Consider the following 26,256-nt stretch of genomic DNA (forward strand, 5'->3'; position numbering starts at 1 on the left):
ACCCGATGATTTAATATTGGATTTATTCCAACATATTATTTTGTGAAATCTCATTCGATGGGTTCAGGTCATAAATTTTAAAAGATGCTCATTGCTTCGCTGTCTCATAATATGCAACAAAATGTAATGCTACTAGTGCTTGTAAAAAGCTTTAAGCCGGTATTTGTGCATGCTGTAGGTAGATACGCTATTGACTGATTGCCAGATTGGCAAAAAGCGTAGCTCCATCAAGAATGAAGACACCGGTTCCGATGGGCTGAGCTCTCGCGATAATTAATTTTGTCGCCTTTTTCGGATCATTGTTTTTGCTCGCATATTGTATCGAGGCCAGTACTAATCGGGATACAATTACGGAGAACTGCGTCAGTATTTCATACATTTCGTTAAGTTCCAGTAACATAAATCGAACTATGCGTCTCTAGAATTAATCGTGGATACCTACATATGTACATGTATTCCTCGAAATAAACAGAGCGGCTGAGTACCATCGTCCTCCCTATTACGGATACAAGATGTACTGTGAGCAGAAAAAAACTGAATATCGATGTGCTTTAAACTGAGAATCGATTGCAGGTATCGTGTGGAGTTGTACCTCTAGGTAATATTGTAAAATAACGATATGTTCGTCCAGCTACTAATGGATATCACTGTACCAATGCATTGATACTCTCATTTGAGTTGCAAGACTGTATACTGTTTTAACATTTCTGTTATTTTATCTACATTATTGAAAAATCTAAAAACTCAGTTTATCCATGTCTTTATGATTATCAAAATATATGAGTAGATATTAGTTGAAAAACATTCGATCAAAAGTATGAGTGCAAATCGATGACTCAAAATGTTGAATGAGGCCGAGTACCTACCTACAACCAAAAGGGTTTAACGAGATGGTGCAGTCGGTTGGTGCATTCGTTTTTGTACCTACAGATAGCATTTTATTTAAAACAATAGTGGACGTGGTCAGCATATTTACAGCAGCGATCGCGACCGACTTGTCTTATTCCGCCAATCAATGGCCAGCTTAACAATCCTTGTGGGTTTTATTTTATATACCTACTAAGACGATATAAACTCCAGCATAATTTAGTACCTAGGCATTTACCCAATGAGCGGTGAAACTGAGCCGCTGATTGATTGATACATTCATTAGGTAAAAAGCAAACGCATTTTTCTCATTAGGGCGCAGCCCTTTTTATTTGGTTGTTAGAGTACAGATACGTTACTTAGATACGCAGGTACTTTAAGGCACCCATGCTATTTCTAGAGGTTAGTTACTGTTTCTCATTAGAATTTAGAAGTATGAGTTTATTTTAAATGTCACATTATTTTAATGTTAATTTTCACACAAATAATTCAAAGGAAAATTGACAGAAGTTTTTCTTTTAATTTAAAACATTAAACAGTTATTTACCTTGTCATTAATAAAAACATTTATAAATAATACAAAAAAAATGGGTGTGTTGATCTACTCTATAGAGATACGAGTGATAAAAAGTGAAAGTTTCGCCCAAGTCGTCATAGATGTCTCTGGCGTACAGTACATAGATATAGTTCTCTTAGTTGTTGGTAGATGGCGCTACTTGTCGTATTTTAAGTTTCGATGTGAGAAATACGACTATGAATGTTTTTACTAAAAGTAAACAGATTGAATTGTAATTCTTCAGTTTGAAAGTTTAATAAGATAATTTAATGACAAAAAATAAATACACTTTATTAGTGTTTGTTAGTTAACTAACCTTCCTAAATTAATATTAGGTACCAATGCGTATATTTAATGAATAATGCGTTATTTATTTATGAGCTAAACGGAACAGAGCATCTAAATCTAAATGTATGATAAGTTTGTGTCCTCCGAGTCAGTGTCTTCCTGTATTTTAATGATCAAAGCTTAATTAATTGATTTAGCAGTATTGCACCTAAAATATTTAATCAAATAAATAATCCCTGTGAAACTATAGGTAGCTTATTTGTATTAAATATACTGTTCATAATTTGCAATAATTGTTTTTATTCAGTTAATTAAAATCTGTAGATTTCTATAATATGTACTCACTTTAAGTAGCCTTATGCTTAATTCGCTCGTAGGTAATGGCTGGAGATATTATTAGAATATTAAATTGCACCGGAAACTCTATAATTGGTGTCTATTATAAGTTTATAAACGAGTACCTACGATACGTTATCGTAATGGTCAGTAGGTACAACACCTAGCCGACACCTGAGCCAGGCGCAAATTGAAAATGCACAAAGGTGTCTGTCTAAGCCGTGTGCTTTACGTTTCTTAGCAGTTATCATATCCATCGCGTTATTGACCTTAATCTTTCCAATTTATGGTCATTCAGTACACACTACCATAAACGTTTTATTGACAGTCGTTATTTGAACCCGTGGCTAAGACGGTTTTATAGCGATTCGCTGTTCGTATTTTATTAACGCCACTGTGACGCAGCCCTCGGTACGTGCATGCATATTCAATACGCTCCAAATGTGTCTCGCGCTCTGCAAAAATGTTCACGAAACACTTGAAACCAATTAAATTACATAACACTGGAGCTTAATTTATGCGCGGTTAAAATTGCAATCCTTACTGACGTAAGTTACAATAAAAAGGCCAGTACCTACCTACATGGTTCTGTAAGTTTCAAAAGTAAAATATGATAACAGACTTTTTTGACAACATCAAACAAACAAAAGACAATATTCTGAATCGGTAACGACTCAATACAATGAATCTTATTGCCACAGATTTGTTGATATACTTTTGGAAGCAATTTTTGAGCGAATCCAAAGTGAACGCTGTAAAAAGAGGTAATGTGGTTGTTTTAGTGCCTTTTGCAATATTGCCGATATTTTAAGTTCCAAAGGAGGATATCATGTTTCGAGCGTTGTTTTTTAATATATACATAGTTATGTACTTATATGGTTAAAGTATTTCCTTATCGTGTAAAGAGAATGTCCATTACTATATACATACGTACGTACGTGTATACAGTGAACGTAATAAATGGATGGCATGGGTATGTGCTTCATATGAATCGCACAGGCAGTGGTCAAGGCAGAGGACGCAGCAGTAATAATACATCGGCGAGATCGCCAGTACAGTCACGTTTCCATTGTTCGTGGGCGGCAGATAAAAAGTTCACAGAGAACTAATAATTAGTTTCAGGATCGAGAGTGAGCTCGCGAAACAAGAAGCTTAATTAGCACTCATAAAATAACTCGCAAGGGCAGACTCAATAATAAAGTGTGGTTTTCCTAACCACCGGTAACCAATGCATACGTACTGGATTTACAACCTATGTATATACTGTATTGTTATATAGGTCTACGTGTAAACAAGGTTTTTTGCCAGTTTTCCTTTGGAATTCAATCCCTTTGGGGTTCCCTAATGAAAATTACGCGTTCAAAATTTATTTTTAGATAAGTACTTTTAGTAGGAATTCTCTTTAATGCATAAATTATAAAATACTATGTAGGTACGAATGATGAGTACCCCAGGCATACTTCTTCATAAACCAGAGTAGCCGGTACTCTAAACTCTAAGCGACAGAAAGTGTTTACTCGAATTGCATACCAATTTCTTATCTTACCAATCTCTTCTTCTATGATGAAAAGTAAATTTTAAATTGGGTACACTCGTTTACAAATATTATAGAATTTATTTTTATAATATTTACATAATATTTACATTAATTTTAAAAATTAAAAATAAGCTTATATATACAACTTAAAACTAATACATAGCATCAAAAAATTGCTCCTCATCGCTGTCACCGGGTAATGTACCCAGTTTACAAATACGAGACGACTTATTCAAATGTCTTCAACACATAATTTTACTCACTGTTTGTTTACAGCGTATCACTCACGTTGTGATATTTTAATGTAAGCTAATTGTTTAGTTTAGTTAAATATGTAAACACCAGGCAGGGCATTTAAAACAATGTGTGTTCAAGAGTACTCGAAAGAGGCATTTACTTGTAGGCATGTCAGTTGATGGCTATCAGTCCTACACACGACTTTGGTTCCAATTGTATGACATTGTGGGAGGTGCCATTTGTAATGTCGAGCAAAGTGCAAGCGCGGGCGCATGTCTCGTATCAAGCAGATCGCTGTAGTGATAGGTCACAACGAGCACGCGACTGTCTCTCTATGGCGCTAGGCTCGAGCACCGTTCCGCCCTTCGCGCTAATTTACTCCGAGCATAAATCTCTGAAGATCGAGTGCGGCGTGTTGTCGCCATTCGTCACCGTCGGTCCTAGTCGCCGACTGAAAAACGAACGTGATTCAGTTATTACAAAGCGCTAAACGAACCACTTAGACGGCTCATTAAGTAAATTTATTCCGTTGGATAGTGATTCGATACGATTGCAAGTTTGGCGTCGGACGATGTTTGATTAATGCGGGTCGTACCGATGATGGCTTTTCGACTAAACGAACATAAGTTGTTCAGTCTATATCTAGCGTAGCTATGTTACTCTTATCGGGTTCTCAAGTGATTATATGCAAATTATTTTATGTGTAATAGAAATCTTAAGATTCGATGTTCGGCGCACGTTTGAGTCGGTCCGGAATAATTGCGTGACTAAATTCCGAGACGTAGGTTCTGTATCAGCTCGCAATTCATTCATGTCGACGCGGCACTGTAATTAATGAGACAATATATTAGAAACGAATTCGTTTTGGATCGATAACTAATGTTAAAATATATCTCGAAGTTTTCTAAAGACTGTATGCAATGAGTGAATTAAACGACACCATAAGTTATTACAGACAACTTTTGAGAACAATTTGAATAATGGAGGTAAGCGCGATGCAGCTAGATCTAAATGTTTATACTTGGCTAAGAGCTTGTTCACCTGAGAGTCTCCATCAAGTTTGAGTTTTAATTGGATTTATTGATGCATATAAAACTTTATTCGTCATCTCTTTGACAGTTATGTTATTTATTTGTTTGATGTCTAGTCAATTTCGATAATCTGTTATGTTAATTTCCACGAATTGGACTTGATACCCATCAACTCTTAAAAATGATCAAATTATAAAAACTAATTTTATGGCAACATTTGCCATTAGCTGGGCTACCTTTTTTATAATTAGTTAAATGAATAATATAACTTCTATAAAATGTTCCACTATTAACTTTCCATGAGCTTTTACACAACAGTTTTACTGTTTTTGTTTAATTGTTGTGTTAATTTCGATGGCAACGTCATAGATTGTATTTTACAGTGAGCAGTAAGTACTGCGGAGGTTTCCGTGCGTCGCGGTGTCCATGATAAGCGGCTTGACCGCGCGGCGCGGGTCGCTATAAATATTGCTCTGTTGAGTCCCGTTTAAATTCTCTATTGATTGGACATGCGCCTCATTAACACTTAGGTACCAATAACTTTCAAATATGTTTGTCTCGTTCTAGACTTTAGATCTTGTCTCTTTGGTTTGGTCTGTTAAAAGACTAATTGTATTAATTTAGTGTAGTAAAGTAATATCAATGCATGCAGTAGTATAACATGCTTAATACTCAAATTACTTCCAGAAGTTTTATCACTCTCTCACGATCGGACTATTCTAACGGCTATCACATTTTTTAATTAGCTTCCAAAATAGAGCCCTCATAAATTTTATAGCAACATAGAGGTGTAACGTAGCGTCGGAGCCTGGCCGCTGCGCCCGCGCCGCCGCCGGCGTTCATTTGGGTATCACAGTTTTACGATAGCATTTATGATTGATTAATCAGTGATCCCAAAGTTGATCGCTTCCGCACTTATTCTTCTGATTGCAAAACATTTGATTTCTTCTATACCTATGAGTGACTGTAATTTGTCTTTTATGAGCTTAATGTTGAAATGGCTGCCCGAGGATATTGACTTCGTAAAATTAAAATCGTCGTCTAATCAGATTACAATGCACTGTATCGATATGATATTGTCTAGTCAACGATATCATACATTTAGGGGCGCGCAGGCGGGAGCTGTGTGTTGATAGGTACTCGTTATTTCGAATAAGGCCAAGCGCTATTGTTCTGCTATTGTGTCTCATAAACGGCAAATCGAGTTTTCGTTACGTAAGATTAATGGCTCGTATTTACATTATATTTGTTAGACGAAATTGACTTATAATTCAACTTTGTTCTACTTTTGAATCATTTACATTCAGTAGGTAACTGGTCTGATTCATATAGATTGTATGAGCTTACTTTGCTGGTCTAGCTTTCGTAATGCAACTGTCATACGTGGAGGCAAGTCATAAATAATTGAGTTCAAACATAGCTTCCGAGATAAGTATCTGGTCCATAGAGTATAGGTACGTGTAGTATTAACTCGTGCTCTGCGTCAGCTTTCGAATGACTGACGGCTGCCAAAGAATATGCGCGAAAGAGATAACGAAGTCTGCCCGAACCATCTGCGTTCGCTTGCCTATAGCATTCCATTGAATGAAATTCAGTAGTCGAGTGAGTAGTAACGACCAATACACCATGGTTGCGTTTAAAATATTCGCGGAATGAAATGATAACAATGTAGTCTGTAGCTAAGCAGCACGCTAACGGCACCTATCACTATCGCAGGATTTTTATAGTTAACGATAAACACTAAAAAGTTGTAAAAACGGCAGGTCTCGTCAGTATAATATAATGTCCTCGTTTTCTAAGAAAACTTAGATGTTTGATAAGCAGTAAATGTTAGGCATCATAAGATGTACCCTCCACAATTTTCTTTGACCCTGTGTATGGTATCTTCTGAGGACAAAAATTATACAGTAGAGAATACGTTGATATCAGTCGAGCATCTGACCGTATAATATTGCAATAGCCATTACGGACACACCGTAGCATCTTCAAAGTGCCTCGTAAACGCGCTACACGGCTACTAGAAATGTAATTTAGCGGTACTGAGAAAGAAACGATGGCTATCTTCAGATGAATGAAGCAGTGTTAGTGCACCGTCACACTTTTTTTACTGGTTAAGGTGTTCTGGAAACTTATCTCTCAATCACTTGCCGTAACTGTACGTTATAAACTTATTTTTCAGATCTGCCCGCCTTGTTGTCGCTCCATAAAACTTTCGCAACTTGTAACACATACGACGCATGCGCAATGCTCACTGCGCATGCCACTACTAGCTGTATATATGTATAACTATATCAATTTATTATTACTACCTCGTTGTTCGTTATGTGACACGATCGTAAACTTATTTACTTCTTGCCTTTTCGTCTACAGAGGTGCGTCTGATATAAAAGCTCGACACAAAAAGCAAAAAGTTACAAATATTTTTTCTACTTTGTTTTTATGAAACAATGAGCTGTTTTTACAACGAAGCTGTTCTTCGATACCTATATTGGTATTGTACTTCCTTAAGCCTGAAATTACTATATCAAACCACTCTCTGTAAATCGGACCTTTGGTGTCTATATCTATTTGTGAACGTATAACAAATGCTTGAAGCACAAACAACGAGCAACGCGACAAAAACTGGCGATACTTTAATTTTATTTTAATTGGTTCAGGCGAGAGTGACATTCGAGGCTGTCAGATTTAAGTCGTGTTCAAGGTGATAGTCTCTCTCGCGTCGAACTAAAATGGCGACCAGGCTGGCATTTAAATGCCATGCATTTTTAAATTCATTCGACGTACGCAATTAACAATTCGACTTCGATTACTTTGTCATAAACGTGCGCGTGTTTATCGACGTCGCCCGTTAGGAAGCTGTTTAAGAATTCATGACACTATTAGTGTGGAAATTAACTTTATGATTCCCGTGAATATCGAAAGCATTACTAACAAAGTTTACGAGAATCATATTAGTCTTTTACATTCTTTGCGCATAGCAAAGCCTGCATAACTAGTGTACTTACGTACAGCGACGGGCAAGTCCAATAAAATAGGATCGATATAACATTTATGTAGAGTTGAGTACTCGCCTACAAATAACTTTGCTTTGCACTTTATTAATCTCGGTGCATATAATATGCTGTGAACCCGCGTTAATTATGATTATTACGTGTGATTTAGAGCTTGTACAAGTGTCTTTAAACGCAGTCTAATATTGTTATGCATTTTGAAATACAAACGTGTTGAACGAATACTTCACAGATTAAGTCACGAAATCGTATTTTATCCAAGCTATAGATGTTTGTTCGCTTTTGGTATCAATAGTCAGTTAAGTGGCAATTAATGATATTGTTCGTATGCACATCGACCGTGTACTAGTTGATAATAATCGCATAATGTGGGTTGTTCACTTCTAGTACGCGTGACGTCGACGTCTATGTACCTATTCCAACTGAGAATCTGACTTTGCATAGTGCAAATTAAAATAAGCATAGGTCGTATTAAAATCTAGATATTTTTGTATTCTGGTTATACCAACAAGAATAGAAAAAAAAATGTTGGGTTCATGTATTATAAATACATAGTAGGGATATTACGACTTAAACCTAAGTAGGAGGATAAGGATTGTAATAAAACACAAGGCTTAATTTCATAATAGAAATAAACCTTTAAACGAAATTATAAATTAGATTGGTTTACCTAATAGTTTTCACATCCTTACAAAGAGTCTTAACACCGTGATATCATTAGGTACTTTAGTCTGGGGAGGATGCACTTGTAGCGATCGTTTTATTTTTATGCATTAATATTCCTGTTGGAATTAAAATGATATCTCCTCCCAACATAAATTCTTATTAGTTAGTATTTTATGGTAAAACCTCAACAACACTCGCAGTTAGTGCATTCAAACGATGCTGCAACAATTATGCTAAGTCAATCATCTGTGTCTGAGTCACTACAGAGTTTCCTTTTATGGTAGAAGCAATTTATTTAGTATTTAACAAATTCGAATGGCGCCGAACAGGTAACATTAATAGGACTAACATATTACATGGACATAGTCATATATTAGTGAGCCCTTACTCGCGGTTATAAGTAGACAGTCGCCGCGATGTAACACCGAGGGAGGATGGCCGACACATCCCGTCCGCGCCGACAATCAATTATCCACAATCCATAATCACGAACAATTAATTTTTTCTCGACGCAGTTAATAGGACTGCGCTTTCGTCGGTTATTTTCTCGATAAGGGTCAAATTGATCCGCCCGCGGCCTATGTGAACAAAACAAGCAATTTACGGCACTCGATACATTACGGTTTTTATTATTATTGTACAGTGTTGCTTATCTTGTTACAGCGGGTTCCTCGCGGTAATAACAGTGCAAGCCTCACACTGTCCGCTTACATTAGTATACTTAGCTGCTGGAATGCTAAGTAGCGCCTCATCTGCTGAGAGTTAGTCTTACTGTTCTATTGATATCCAACCTAAGCATTTTCTCGCACAATTACACTATGAATACAGCTTAACAATACACAAACCGTGACCGCTTGACCCGCTTGTAGCATTTCTCGGGAACATAGATGCGAGATCGTCACGTGTACACAAAGGGGGTCTTTTTTGATAAATCGTTGAAAAGAAACAAAGGGCGCATAAATTTATCGTCGGCTGGTGGCTTATCATGATCACGTCGACTTTCTCCGAGTGTCGATACAGCGCGGTGTGTGCAGCATCACACACTCGCGCCTGCAGAAAGTACGTTGATCACAGGGTACCTCGCCATCAAGCCGTGTAACTGCCAGGTGCTTGAACTTGTACCTTTACTCTCAGCCTCTAATAAATCAACGTATCTACATTGATAGTCGTATTGTAAAACATGCCTGCAATAGCTAGATTGATATCATTGATGCCAATCATTTTATATGATGGAGAAATTATAATAGTAACTAACTTCCAAAATTAATTAACATATTTGAAACTCAGAATCAAACTTAGATCATATAAGACATTTGCTTTGCTATATGTAGGTACTACCAATGCATCTCGATTGAGTTAAGTAAACACATATTTTTATTATTGTTATTGCGCATACAGTTATTATGGTGAAACAGAGAAGGATAAATTAGCCCAGTAAATGTAAGTTTTAGTTTTCTTATTTCTACTTTTATATGGAGTTTTTCCTTTAGTAAATTAAATAATAATATCATGTAAGTAATTTTACACCATATGTCTACCTGCGCATTAGACGATGAATAGTGACCGTTTTAACAATTTATAGGGGTGACGCATTCGTCTGTCTCTAGTCTTTCAAAAGACAAAATCTATTCAAAGCATAAAGGGTTGTTTTTTACCGGGGAGACAATGCGTAAACAAAGCATTCGATGACCACCGATGACCGGTACTTGTGAATGACCAGTGTGGGAAGCAACGTTTATTTCTCTGTGAAAGCTTGACCCCTCCTTTGTGTCACCCATTATAGATGAAGTTTCACAGTGCAAAAGAAAAGGGTCACTTTTAAAGAAAGAATATTCGTTACCTACTGTGATTATTTATTTTTTTGCACAGCTTAAAACGGTTAAGTGAATTAATAAGAGATAAAAAAATCCTCATCCGAACTTCCCATGCATGTATTTTTCCACCTATAATTACGTGAACTCGGCATGGACTCCTCGAGATATTTTCGTGCGCACGACGTGAAGGGCTTGCACAAGAACTGTTCAGGCGTTTCGGAGAACAGCAATGTGATAAATCGGACCCTCCAATTATTATTGCATTCGGTACGCGAAAGTACTCTCCATACTTATGGCGATTATTGACCAAATCGGTGGTTGTTCTCGTTACGCCAATCACATACTTGATATGTATGGAGCGTTCATATGACTAATTGCAATATAACAGGTACATATTATTAATGACCTACAAAAACAAAGCGATATAATGTTAAGTTTAATGGTCTGCCAATTGTGATGATGATGATGATGATGATGTCCTCCTAGCCGATTATCGGCTACAGCGGCTGTTCTCGTGTAAGGAGATTAGCCAACTACGCAGGACATATTATAGTGCACGAGCATTTGCGCAGACACAGGTGCACTCCCTATTCCTTAACTCTCATAGCCCGATGGGACGGTAATCCGACACGACCGGAGAGAGATCAGGCGCAGGACCGACATTTACGTGCTCTCCGATGCACGGGTGTATCAATCACCAGCTTCCAGGCTCCGGGCTGCTTTGTGAAAGTCTTCTAAAACCCACAAAGCGATTTCGGCCCGACTCGGGAATCGAACCCGAGACCTCATGCCAATTGTATCACCATTATAATTACACATTTCAACTACGGGTTGATACAGCAATAAGTACGAAGCTAACACATGTCTATTTTCATTTAAATATGTTCTCATGTTAATGCCTATTAGATTGTAAATGAAGCTATAAAAGATTAGAGATGAGCTTAAACTATATCCTATTCAATTCGTATAAATGGTAAATTAATACTGCTTAGAAAAAAGTTTCGATTTCGGTTACCTATCCAAACAAGAGTCGGCTACAATAGTCTGGTTAGATAAATAATCTATTAAGAGTCATATTAGACGTGCCATTAGCGATCTGCTTGCCTAGTTAGTGTTATTTGGCTACTTAAAAAGCGAACATGACACATTATCTGCGGCAATCCATCTCTTGGAGTGCGCTCCTCCGAGCGAGTGGGCGCGCCGCCTGACCGCCGCGCGTACATACTCATAAATATAAGGCATAATTTTGTAATTATGTAAAACGGTAAAAAAACCAAGTCTAAATCGTTCGCTATGTGTAACGCAATATAAATTAATGGCCGTTATAATAAAATTCGGAGACGGCAAATGTTTGAAGCATTTTCTGTTCCAATCAATTAATGTAAGTGTTCTACTTTTATCATTTAATTAAAATTAGAGGATAGATACTGAACTCGTTAGACGTAATTATTGCTTGTGATAGCACTCTTGTAGTTTCATGTTGTACACTCATCAACCTAAATTAGTCACATGTATGCAGTGATATTAAATTTTACCTCATGAGATAAGATCACTCATTAATCATATTTCATAATATGAAATAATAAAATATAATCCAGATTACATATATTTATAAATATGATTACATTAAATGTTATTTGACTACAATCTCTTAGTTAAATAAATGAACCATAAAATCCGAGGTTTTGCATTAAATCGCGAAAAATGGTATGCGCGAGTAAAGCCGGAAGGAGACATTCCAAACTATCAAGGACTTGTTTTGTAAGCGGCGGACGATAAGTATAGATCTGTTATTGTTTTGTAATGATAACGTGGAGTTCGTACTTGAGCTGAGCTGTATGTGTGTTTGTTCCCCGGTGTCGGTCGCTCGGTGGCGCTACGGGATCATTAAAGTAACGCGTGGCGGCGACTTCCGCGTCGAGACCCTCTCGGCTTCACTCAAATTTGACTTCTAATTACTCGACCACTGCCGACATTTTATGTTTCCTTAGGCCATAACTTTAATTAATTCTAACGTCGTCTGCGCTTTTCTCACGCTGTATTATCGTAATTAAATTGTAGTCTTAAGTTCCTTCTGTTCAATTATTTCCACGGAATATGGAAATGTGATTTGGTAGGTGATTCTTAAGAGATAACTAATTGATATTTTTTTTTAACTTCATATTTTTCGTTCGTAGTATTTTGCTACAGTATGTCATAGTGAGTGGATCTTGCATCATACAGGAATGTTTATTTACCCGAGGCTACGAGTTGCTACGTAAACATGCCCAATTTGGCGACTACGGGCTACGTTACTTTGTAGTAGTAAAATTATGTGTTAAAAATTCAAAGAATTAACTAAATATTCCTTGCCTTCCTTGACAGTTCTCTAAACAATGTGTCGGAATCAAATAAACTTTTTACAATTTATTTCGTTCTTAATTGCCATTATAAAGCGAGCTCAATTAATACATTATTAGAGTCGACTACGGCTACGATTAACGTGAAATGCAATAGATTGAAATTCTTGGTATTTTTGGACTTCCTTAATGTATTTACCTATTAAGTCCATAAAAAAGAAAGCTCCCGTGTCACTTAAATGAGTTACGATTTTATTATCGAGTGTCGTTTAACTGATCGACCTCGATAGTGTAGATATCAGTCAAGCGTGGCGCGTTGAACTCTAATGTATGGACGTTTGTCTTGACCACTTGACCACGAGATAATCGTGATTTTGATGGGGAATATAGATTTATTTTCATGAAAAATATTACGGATTAAAATAGAAGGAAGGAAGGAAAAAATTCTCAGATACTCGTACGTTGACTGAAGTCTCATACATCGCAGAATATTTTTTTCGTTAACGGTTTCGGCGCCTAAGACATTACAAATAAAGTAGAATACAAAAGCTCCTGTTCAAACAATCGGCAACCCTTTATCAGTGAACAAAGAGGAAGAGCTACGATGTCACCCTTCTCCGAGCGGGTCGAGTGAGCGCTCGGCGGCGTGTGGGGCGAGCGGCCGGCGCTGCAGTATCGAGCGGCGCCGCACCCGGACCGCACCGCCGCCGACCGCGCACTGAACCAGCGACCACGGTCCGCGACAACCTGTTCCAAATACGAACCCCATCCGACGCACCGTGGGGTGGACCGGACACTCCATTGTGCACAAGTGACCCCTATTGGACAGCGGCACTACTGACCGGTACCTGACCGCGTCATGCAAAACGCCCTCGGACATTGATGCGGGGTTGCCCAGCTCTCTGCCGACCAGTTCTCGACTCGTTCCGCAGGTATTTTGGATTATTGTCGTGACCTGTTCATCTTGACCACTGTCCAATGTATTGAATCATTATGATAACATCGTGGGGCGTAACGTACCGATTTGCGATATCAATTGTAAATAATCGCTACTTATTTGAATCTTAATGTCCTGATATCTGCTCCTGAATGTGTAACGTGTAATTGTTGCTTGTTTTGTAGCATCTGTATATACTACAAATTAGATTACAATTATTTTGTACCCGTCTTAAGTCATATCAATGTGATTTGGCTTAAGATAATATGTGTTTACAATAGTTAAATATAAGCTCACATACACTTGCTTACTCTCATGGTTAAGTTAGTGCTTTACTTCTAGTACTTTATACATAGTTCTATACTTAGTTGTTGAACAAAATTGATAATTGTTCAAAAGTTATATTGCCCAAAACTTGATAATTTGATTTGAAAGATTTTGAAAAGGTTCTCTACTATCGAACGGTCATATAATTTGGAGGGTAGTTTTACTGGGGTATTAACTTACATTATATATTGCTTGATAATTTATGTGTGTACATATGAAATAATAATATGCAAATATTTTGGTTTCTTCTGCAATGTAATAAATATAATTAAAATTTATTTTTTCTTATAATTTAAACTGCATGTTTTTAAATGTATCTTCCGGCACACAGAAGCCATTTAGGTATTTTATTTCTTACATTTTTCCTTAACAATAATCCTTGATCTTTGTGACTAAAATAAGACTACATAGCAGAATCACATAACAATTAGAAAAACAAATTGATATTAAATATTATGATAATAATAATTATTATTGTGATATGACACAAAATGCATCAAATTACAATATATAATGCATACCTCAATAATAATACATGTTAACAGGCTTAAATCTGATTTTATGACACATTTTGGGTAAATTTACATGACGACTATACATAGACATATAATCATGCAAATACATAGCGAACTTGGATTCGCATTTCCTGTATTATTTGTGACGTATCAAATTTTTGGTGATTTTTTAATTTACCTGAACAACTCTATATGATTAGCGTGATTGCCGCATTTTGGTAGCAGCAAAAACGCGCATCCATTTAGTAGTGACGCATAATTCGAAATATATTCTGATTCTCGGTTATAGCAGATAATTAGGTGGTAATATGACGGCAAGACTTCCGCGTCGCGCCGCACCCCCCCCTCCCTCGCACCGCGCCCCCCGCGCCCCGCTCTCAGCGCTCGTCAACAGATTTATAGCGAGTTTGACCGTGAGACCTCAAGCGTGGCCGTTTTTTGCCTAATGCGTTATTTATTAAAATTTGATTATAAAACAACCGAAGTTAATGTTATAAGTTGGACTCATGTCAAATCTTAGAATATAATACATAAATATCGTCAACTATTGGGTGCTTAATGAATATGTATGTGTAATGTTAATATATTTGTTTATTCATAACAAGAGACCTCAATTTAGCTAATTACGATATCAGATGTGAATAAGTATGAAGGTTGATCGTAAATGTAATTGCTAACGTCTAGGCTCACTGCTGTAGCAATGTATTTTTTATGTGAGCCATGAAACTACATAATTAATTTTTTTGTCTAATCTGATTGTAATTAAATAACACGAAAACGAAAAGAATTGAATAATACATGTTCATATTTGGTTGTATTTGTAAACGCGCATTGTAGTGTTGCTAAGCAATTGGGTAAAAAAGTCACGTAGGTATATTATTACGAAGACCAAAAGCGCCGCTAAAGAGCCTGATGCCTCGAGTGGTGACATGTACCACGACATACATTAGAATAGTATTTTCGAATATCCAATATTGGTTTTGGCGGCGGTCGTTGTGCAAACAATTAATGTTTATTTCTCTAAAAACATCGGCGCGCGACCGCTCACATTTTTGTTTAGATAATAATTGATTTTTTATTTACTCCTTGAGTGTTGCCGCACGAAGACAACGGCAAACAGCGTGAGGCACATTTTCTCACGGAACGCGGATAAGCAGTATCACTGGCCGACTCCGTTATAGTTTTCTTGCGAAAAGCTCTCGCAGCGAGTAGGTATTGCGTGAGGCGCGGGCCGCACGCGGTCAGCGCGCTCGTGTGTCACACGTCAGATCAAATACACGAGATAAAACTAAAACTAATGTACACTCCACTCAAAGCTTTTCACAATCACCGGTGAGGGCAATAAATAAAGCTTCGCCGAAGAACGGGAGCAATTAATATGGGCGCGGCCGACTCGCGTGAAAGTAGCAGACGCGGACCACATGTGTGGACGAGACGCCCGCGCCTGCGCAGACGTGCACGGACCCTGCGCACACGTCACACCCGCATGTAGGTGGAGCGCAACTGCAACACAGATATTTACTGTTTGTTATATTATCATAATCCACTGATAGAAAACACTGTCCATGTTGTGGAGGTGTTACACTTCAAGCATCTGAGATACAAACAACATATTTTATAAGTTTATAAGGTATGCAACGTCGTAATGTTTTCCAAATACGGATAGTGGTCCGGCACAAATAGTAATAATTAACTCTTAGAGAGATTGTGTTATTACTTATTATTAATCGACCTTTCCTTGTCATATAGAACGCTGATGTGGGCTTAAAGCTCTGTTCCAGCTCATTTAAGTATTTATGTAAGAATAACCTACAGTAACAGAAAGTACTTAAGTTACGTAACAGTGTTATATATTTTGAAGTGAGATGTGTAATTGCCTTGCAAATATGCATCGACATAGCTCCGAGATGTCGGTAAAATTCCGCAGACAGATAAGCGGCTAATAGCTTTCTGATCAACATAATACTATATTAGCATACATGGAAGCTATAACTACAGGCTGTAGCCGTAAACCCGAGATGGAAGTATAAGTACCTGGTATGTACATTGAAAGCATTTATCTTTCTAAATTGCGACTAATAAAGAATAAATCATAAACTGGTATCATAATAACAGAGTATGGTGCAGTAAAACATAATCGGCGTATAGGTGTACAATTACCTCCATATCCAATTACTTTGTTGAGCTGATATTCGGCTGACCCACATTTGTAACATTTCGCGAGTGTGCCTCCTACGCATACGTACTTGTCGATATTGGCGAATCGCCGATGTCAATATGGCAGTGGCGCGGCCGACTGTATGCTAATAGGAGCCGCGGGCGAACCTCGCATGTTACTCTACACATGGTATGCAATTACCATTTTATTAGTTGCTTAGCTTCACTGCACTTACAGGAATTTCACTAAATAACTAAGACTATTAAATTAAACTTTTAATATCTCGATGTGAATCCCTTTTATCTCACTATTAATTTTCTTCGCGATTTCAATGAACGTCATAAACATAAGTTGTCATTAAAAGTGTTGTAATTAAGTATTAGCAATAGTCACAAATCGACGAAAAATAACTGAGTCGTTTAAAAAATTCAGATAAATTCGTTTCTTACTTCAAAAATAATATACAATTAATTGCTGTGTAGGTACATTGTAATGTTTATCTTCAGGGATAAGTAATTACATGTATGTTCATTGTATCCTAACATAGCGCAGTGTTTTTGTGTTTATTAAGCATGTTCCCGAGAATCCCACGCGCGCTGTGTAAGTTTTTCTAGGTATGATGCGTGAGCGCAGCGCGGAATGTGGCCCACAAGCCTGCGCTCTCTCGGGCGCATTCAAGGGTAGGCATGGCTCGAAATGTTCTCCATTGCTCTTAAGAAACCGTACATAAAGTAGACCGATGTTTATAACATACCTACTACCGTACGTCCAATTTTATTTATGCAGTAAATGTCAATGTCTACTTGATTTTCTAAAATTAAATGTAAAGTATAAATGGTATTGTGGACATGTTTATACATACATTCTACACATTTGTGTACAATATCGATCAAATGTGACGGTTGCGGGGATCCGGTGGTAAGCGCAAGGCGTCGCGACTACATACGTATCGCAGGCGGCGTGGCTACGGGCTACGCGCCGTAGATCATAATCGGACGAGTATTTATTGGTGCGCGCTTTCTAAAGCCCTGTGCCGTGCGCCCGCGCCGTCCTGCCACGGTAAAGCTGAATACACACGAATGTCAAGTGACACGCGATATTACACCCAACGTAGTTTATTGCAACTTTGGATCGTCAACATTATCGCCGTATAAATGTGAATACGCCTGAATGGCAGGTGTACGATTGGATTTATTACAAACTTCCTTTTTAGTAAAACGTTCGATGGCGTTATTGTTGGACATTACTCATGTATCGATAAAAATAATCGAATACCATTGGTTGCGCTCAAAGTAAATTTTATTTCTATAGTTAAAGCAAAATGAGAACCTTCAAAAGATCGTGATAGTACGTATATAATCATTTGAATGGCTATAATTGAAACAGTGATAGTCGTAGTTAGTCACAAAAACAATTACTTTTGAAGCAATAGATTATTTTAATGTCGTAAAATACAACTCTCCTAATAGAACTTTAAAATTTATTGCTTTCTTCCACTTAACGACTTTCAATATCTTAAGATTCGTCAAGTCGCCTTTAAACACGTCATCCAAACTTTATCTCCCGTTAGTTAGTTGTTAAGGTGTATCGTTTAATATGTTCGATAGCTAATATATTAAATTGACGAATAACAGCGATATAACTAATATTCCTAACTCGGAACAACTTAACTTAAAAAGCCCTTGGTGAAATATTTATAGCATTAGTGAAGTCTAAAATGTTATTCGTGCAACATATTTAAAGCGCGCAAGTTATTGCTTCCCAAGAATTCATTTGGAACGCACCAACAACACGTAATATTGTCCACAATGCTAACGGCCCAGGTACACTTAATTTAAACAAATCATCGTCGATTTGTATTCAACCTTATAACATTAGTACGCAACTAATAATAATCGTATTATTAGCAATCACGCTGTACGAACAATGTTATTGCGAGTCCATCATAGTACTGCGATTAACCAGTCTTGACACTTGCTTCTTCAATGTGTTCTAATAACATTTCGACTGCCTTTTTTATGTACAGTCTATACTCTATACGATAAGAAAAATATATTTTAAAGTGTCTTAAATGAGGAAGTATTGCTTTTTATGCATTTTTAAACAACTGGGATTACTTTTCTCAGGTGACAGACGGACAGCTATTACTTTTCTCAGGTGTCATTTAATAATATGAATTCCTAGTTACATACATTTTCCTGCAATCCATGTCACTTATTCTGTTTGGCTAGCAAAATGTGAAATGCTCTTACTTATTGTACGGCATAAAGTATCAGAACTATTGTGTCGCAGTAGTTCGCGCTGGATGGTCGCAGGGCGGGCCCGGGGTTGTTGCGGTACCTGCCGAGAGCGTGTGAAGTCCGGCGCAGGCAGGGGGTGCACGCCACAAAGGAATATTCAAATGCGCTCCTGGACGTGGCTCGCATGAATGTGCATTACCCTATGACCATATTATTTTTAACATGCGAAGATAATGGCTCATCGGGGCGATTCTTAATTTTTTGTCGCTTTCTTATACGCGACCCTTTATTAGGGCCGCAACGCTTTAGGGTTTTTGTGCAACCGGCGAATGTTGTCATTAAAGCGAAAATAATTAATTATTCTCTCTTACAATTTAAACATCTTTAAACTGAACTTTGTATCAGTTTAAGTACTCAACTTTTGGTACTTCTGTAGCAACTGTTTTAATAATAAATCAATATGAACGAATGTTCATAAAAAAGGCCAAATGCTAGCCATAACACTATAGCATTAGTTATGAATATGGATAACAAGTTTTTTCCAGTTAAATAAATAATATGTTGGATGGCAAATTCATTAACATTGATTAATTATCACCGTTTGCGGTCTTTAGCTTGGCGCGTAATTAATTCCCCGGAGTTAGATAAAGTTCAAATGCGGTAAACAACAATAATGAATTAAACAGTGTCGGGTCGGTCGGCAACCGGTACTTATGACACTTTACCCTGTAATTTGGCAATCAGTTGTTGTGGCCACTGCCTGCGCTATTGTGCGCAGCGCCGCGCTGACATCGGGAGCCTGTAATTTTGCGGTTACTCGCAGGTGTTTATTACATTATAGCTGTGACGTGAGATTAACTCAAACGAATATGTTCAACCTTACACGAGGGCTAGCTCTCCGTATTTCGTATTTTCAAATTGAACACGTATGTATTTTTATCTATAGCATAAATTTCTTTTTTTTTTCGTTCTTAGTTGAAAGGGGTCATCTAATGCTAAAACGAACTTGGATTTAATAATAACAACGCAGAATTGTATAATTTGAACGATTAATCAAGTTTATTGTACATGATCGTGACAAAGCTCGCATAAGCTTATCTCGTAGAAAAAGCGTATTAATTTATTCCGTTGCTCTATAAGGCCATCTTGCATATAAATAGTGTTCGGTGATTTCACACGGTGAGCGTCGCACTGACCATTGTCTACCCTATCATTAAAAAGAAAATTGCGAACCACGCCATTGTTGTATCTTCAACCCTTTCTTTGGCCTGTGTCCATGAGCGTTACGGCGGCCCGAGGTAATATCTCACAGTTTTGACAATCAACCGATGGGGAGACACTCATTGTTTCGCAGCATCCGAGGGTCCCGCCGTGAATTTATGCTCGCCTGTCATAACAGAATGAATTTACGCATTGTGAATCAATACAGTGATTTCATCAATAGACAGCCTTTGTTTCTGGGTGTAGAGCTTGCGTAATGTATTAGGATATGTCAGCAAACAGCAACATGTAAGTGGATACTTTTAGCTGAGACAATGGCCACTCATTTATATTGTGCCAATATATGATAATAAATTCGGTCAGCTATGCCAGCTTGCCGTCGAGACGACTTACCCAAGCTTGAATAGGTATTTGTATCAATTAGTAGTCAAGCTAGTATTATTAGGTTGTTTAGTAGACTTACATTTTAATAATGCTCGTAAACTGTTAATAGCACCATATGAGAAAAACTTAGACTATAAAGTTGAGTCCAAACATATGATTCTCCTTAATAATACCTACTGCAGAATAAGGTTGTAAAAATAAAATATGCTTATTTATTATTAACTAACTAAATTAATTTTCGGAAATAATCAAATTATTTTTAAATGTTTACTAAAAAACTGCTATAAGTAGTGAATTATTAAAGATTGGTCTATCTTAACAATAAATTACTGAGATTTGATTGCAATACTGCGAGATACTTGCATATATCATATGATTGTTTTTTCGGTGATTCAATATTTTCGGGAAATGAATTATGTATATACAATTTATTGGCACATAGGATACTGTACAACGTATAGATACGATGAATTGCGTGTATACGTTCAGCTTCGCCTCTCAACAATTCTTGTTTACACTCAATACTGTAATTTCATAATTCAAGCGTTTAAATGCATAGCTTTTTGTGAGCGTACGCAAAAAAGCGCAGAGGCTCGCTGGAACGGCGATTACGGCCCTTAAAATAACATCGTACGTTTAAGTTAATGACAGACACAACCGACAAAATGCACTTATAATTGCTTATACAAAGAGTTTTGGTGAAAAATCATCATTTATATTACAGTGAAGTCTCCCACGGGGTAGGAATAAGAAGCGTATTATTCCCTCTACGTCTTAAACGTCAAACATTGCTTTGACAAATACATTGTATATAGTATACCTACAAGTAAAGAGTCGAAGCATATAGTCATAGAGCTGCAGTTGAAATAATGTATTGGATTTACAGATTGCAATCGTGCGCAACTACTAATATTAATTAATTTATTTACACTGCATTAATAAATAAACATATATATCTATTATGAGCCAAGGGCGCCGTCTGTTTTGCCACATTAAATACCGATGTGACACTTGCAGTATTCACTAGATTTGTAGTCACGAGAAATATCGATTAAAGCGTTTAATTTATATTGGAAAATGACGAACTATCAATTTATATACAAATGAGGGCTTTTTCTATAAGAGATGTAAAATACATGAAAGTATAATTCTACATAAGGCACTTACTCACATGTTAAAGAGTAAGGGGCGTCATATACTCGTACTTCTAACTAGTTTCAATATGAAATTAGAAAAAGTCATTTCTGCTTTTAATGTTTCATTCCAATAAGACCATATCTAATTAAACATATAACAGAATAAGTAAAGTGATATTAAATACTGATAAGTTTCCACGATAAGTTAAACAGCAGATACTTCTACTTTGTTTCTGCAGGCGTTTCTGCTAGTTTGTGCCGATGTGATTTAAGCACTTTTTAAAAAGAAAAAGCCGAACTATTTTCGAATACTTTCGACACACAAATGTCATTAATTATTCAAATAATTAGAATGCTGACAGCTACACATACATACGTACAGGTGTCGATAAATAAAAAGTTTTTTTGCCATTATATAACGCAAAGGAGATATTTAATGTTTGAGACATTGCATAAGCAATTAGCAGCTCTTAGCCGGGACATACATCAGCAACAGTAGCTGCAGGTAGTCGCCGATAAATTCCCGCAACTAGTCGGTGGTTACTAGCCAATAATCGACGTTGCATATTTGCATAATTGTGCCCGCTAAGTGTCTGTATCTACATAAAATTGCGTCTTTTTCATGACTCCTCTATATTTAACCATGATGAAAATCGCTTCGATCAAAATATTTCCTCTGGACCTCGTGCCTCTTAATTAATATTTATTTTGAATAAATTTCGTTGCCGATCATTTTATAATGACGGAATGGTTTTGATAACATCATTAGTCATTATTATATATATTCTTATGTTAAAATGTACTATAAAACTTTAGCTTTATGAAGTATTTCTGTGAATATCAAGTAACTGATTCGAATCTAATTAATTATTGCGGACTGCCATTAAATTGTGAACTAAATCTTCTGTGAGCGGCGTTGTCGGTACTCATTGGTAGTATATAAACTGTTATAGCATTGAACTATTAATGACTTGCTAATTAGACTGCCGGAAATTGGCAATAACGTTAAATTGTCTATCTATACCAATAATAAACAAGAGCATGGATATGAAGTTAAAGATCTTAGAATTAAGCTCCAAGCAATGATGTTTGATGAATTCTCGTTCTAGTTGATTGTGGTTTTAACCCATGCAAATAAATATAACAGTTTATAATGCTCATGATTGAGATGTTTGTAAGAGTACCTAATTTATTTTAGAAGTTGAACGATTGGTGTTTTTTAAATTAGAATATTCATGCATGCATTTTACTGTATAAAAGAAGTTATTAAATATACCATAAAAACTTTAAGTTTATGAGCAAATATAAAGTGCAACACATAATTATGAGGCATTATTAGTAATAGATTATGTGTTCAATGACATCATGACACGACATGCGGTAAACGAGAACGGAAGATAGAAAAAAAAAGTGTAACAGAAAACAATTTTATTACAGAGACATTTCCGTTCGGCCCGATCGGAGATAATTTTTAATCTTGAGACTTGAACACAGCTAATCTAATTAGATTCCAACTAGTGGAACTAGTCGATAAAAACGGTTATGAAGTAGGAATGGACGCTGCTACCGAGCGACAATTATGTGCAGATATCTGATTGCAAGTGAACACAGCTTTTATGATTCGATACTTAAACAAGCACACTGAAATACCGCTTATTACGACTAGTTAAAGGCAATTGTTGATTTGCACACTTCATAAAAGCAAAATGAGTTTGCTGTAGTTTATACAAAATAAATAACATTGTAACGGTAAATGTATATTAGCGTGTTATTAAATAAAGTTATAGAATTTAAACTTATAATTGCAACACAGATTTTAATAGAATAGTCGGTATGCGTGTACACTGGTACATTTGGTGTGACGTTGTAGATTGTCGAGATGCATGGCTACAAGGTATTTGTTAAATGTTTATTCCGCTACGGTAATGGATACAGTCACTGGATACCTAGCACCGACGTCTGTTTGCGCTTGTACTACACTAATGATAAATGATTCTGTGGATTGCGTTTCCTTAAGCACCTATTGCGTTTAGGTTCACTTCAAGGCTTAAGAACAGACATACTTCTCTTGTCGCTATTAGTTTAACTAATAACTGTTGCAAATACAACTAAATATACTTACCTGTAAATAGATTTTACTAAAGGTAAGCGTCGACTTGCTCACATCGATCACAATGCTTGCACAGTTAGAATTATTAATTTGCTGAACTTACCACAGGAATTTTTGATATCGCTTTTTATTAAAATAAGAAATTAATGTCAACGTACCAGATAAAAAGCCTTGACCGTTGTGGATTACTGATAGAGTAGCATTTTCGTCCCGTTTTATATAATTTTATGCAAATTGATAGTATAGACACATAGTTGGAAGTTCTTCTGCAGTGTTGTCATTAGGTAATTTGAAAACCTATGTTTATCTGTGTTTTGAAGAGCATGTAGTTCTTCAGAATCTAATTATAGTCCATATAATTTGTGTTGGCATAATTGCATTGTGAAATGGTATGATAGCGTAGTGGTGCGTCGCACGGTCGCGCCCGAGGGCGACTCGGACGGATAACGGAGCGCGGCCCGTGAGGCTGATTTATCGTGGACATCCACCGAACCTATCCGATTTGCATTTAGATAGCGCTGCGGTGCGGGCGACGGGCGGGGCAGCGTAGCGAACGAACACGCCGTTTTACTCTATCGCACGTAAATTAACTATAAAATTATCTTACTTACTGCAAAAAAACGACAACGGATATTTATCCCACTAATAAGATTTGAACGTTCTTGGCCGGTGCTCCATCATCTAGCTCCGTGCCTTTAATAGCAACAGTTAATGATGTTAAAATTTCCTTAGAAAGTTGAGAAAAGTTGATTTAACCAAATGAAGCAGAGCCACATATGATCTCGATTAAATTAATAAAGTGCCACCTATAAGGCTACAAGACTCGTCTGCGTAAGGGTCGGTAAAACGTAAAATGAATGCGCAAATAAGATTCTGATTGATGGTTTTGGTTTGTCGCCATTAGGTATCCTGATATGTATTTACATTTATTGAGACATTCCTCGAGGGCGGTTACGTGGTGGCGGAAGGCTGACGATGACGGCGCTGGGTTATTTAGACTGCTCGTAAATTATCTACCTCCGCAATTATCAGGCGCCGATTTGGCGCGTTATAGGTACGTTTCCATCAGCGACCAGCAAACATCAACTATGTATATCGAACAGTCACTGACTTTATCACTTAATAGTTTTCTTAATATACATAATGACTGACTAACTGCATAAACTAAGTTTAATATTTACTTATCTATACAAAATTGAGGTATTTTCTTAGAAACAGTTGTACGGTACCTTGCCTTTCTATATAATACGCCTCAATAAGCAATGTAATCCTATCTTTGTAATCAAACCGAAAAACTAAACAATCATTAGCAAAAAAAGAAATAATAATTTTTCAACAAAATTATATTTTTGATTTTAATGAGTAAATTAATTCCGCGCAACTTATTAAGCGAGCTAATAGGAACGCTAATGATACGAATAAACACAAATTTATTTCGAATTAGCACGCTACTTTATAAAATGCAAATCATATTCCACATAGGTAGACATGAGCAGTAATCGGACTTCGGTGTATAAAATATGTTGTTGGACGTTGCTTAATGTTTTACAAAATGGAAATCGCAATTCAGTCGGCACGCATGTGTGGCGCACAGCATATTGCTAATTTTCTTCGTGAGAGCATTTAATCTTTCCGTCAAACAGATGTTATCCATTGCAACAGAGCCAACCACTCTGAGGCGTAAAAGGAAGAAGTATACGCCCCTAATTGCGATATATCCACGAGTATCTCCTACAATATGTAAATAGGCGTTGGAGTAATTAAAAGCTTATCTCGCGCCCTGCCATCGCGGCCTCGCTGATTGCTTCGTAAAATGATTGACATGCTATTTTAACAGTGTACCGATAATGAAAACGTTCCTGCACAGTTTAATTCATACTTTATTTATTGTTGACAATTACTATTTGCACAGGATAATTGATCGCGTTCTCACAATTGTCAGCTTGCTGACGAGTGGTTTGCGATTTTTTAAAAGCTGCGTAGCCGCGAGGCGCCTGCGCCGCCGCCTGGCCGCTGTCCGCGCACCGCCACTTACTACTTCGTACACAAGTTTTTATTATTTCTGTCACTTTTTCCATACAGAATTCCCGATAAATTATCTTAATACGACAAATATTTACATTCGTTTTACAAAGCTTATTGACTCGTCTATCTGTAGGTACAGGTATTTCTTAATCGTTTCGAGTAAGATTTTTTAGGCTGTTGTTAGAACGGTTTACGTATTAACTGCTAAATGACGGTGTTTACGTAGCGGTCCGCGTGGACGTTCCGACCTAAGAATGGAATTTGTAAATAACTTTAAGTGTCTGGCTAGCATTATAGTAAGACATCAATATTAATCGTGTTTTATCTGTAATAGCTGACTAATAGTTGCTCAATGCTTGAGAGACTTAACAGTCTCGCCAGTTCATCTAAGTTAAACAATGCGATAACAAATCTGAATGCATTAAATCAGCATTGCCATATTTCCGTGGGCAGTGTCACAGAACTAGTAGATCTTTGGGGAATAATGGCTTCGCGGTTTAATTATAGTCGCAGGAGTATAA

General features: G+C 36.9%; 1 protein-coding gene across 4 annotated transcripts in view; it reads left to right on the forward strand.

The window, feature by feature from the left end:
* The window catches only part of Grh (grainy head), a 101,185-nt gene that overhangs the window by 31,507 nt on the left and 43,422 nt on the right, over positions 1–26,256 (forward strand). The window contains exon 1 of one of the 4 annotated variants that reach the window (XM_021333103.3): positions 13,365–13,614. The exons of the other annotated variants lie outside the window; for them this stretch is intronic. Within the exon in view, the coding sequence (XP_021188778.2) occupies positions 13,565–13,614 (50 nt within the window). The 5' untranslated portion in view covers positions 13,365–13,564. Of the gene's footprint in view, positions 1–13,364; positions 13,615–26,256 lie in introns of those variants that run through there. 4 annotated transcript variants of the gene reach the window in all.

This window comes from Helicoverpa armigera, chromosome 3 (genome assembly GCF_030705265.1).
Source record: "Helicoverpa armigera isolate CAAS_96S chromosome 3, ASM3070526v1, whole genome shotgun sequence".
Classification (NCBI taxonomy): domain Eukaryota; kingdom Metazoa; phylum Arthropoda; class Insecta; order Lepidoptera; family Noctuidae; genus Helicoverpa; species Helicoverpa armigera.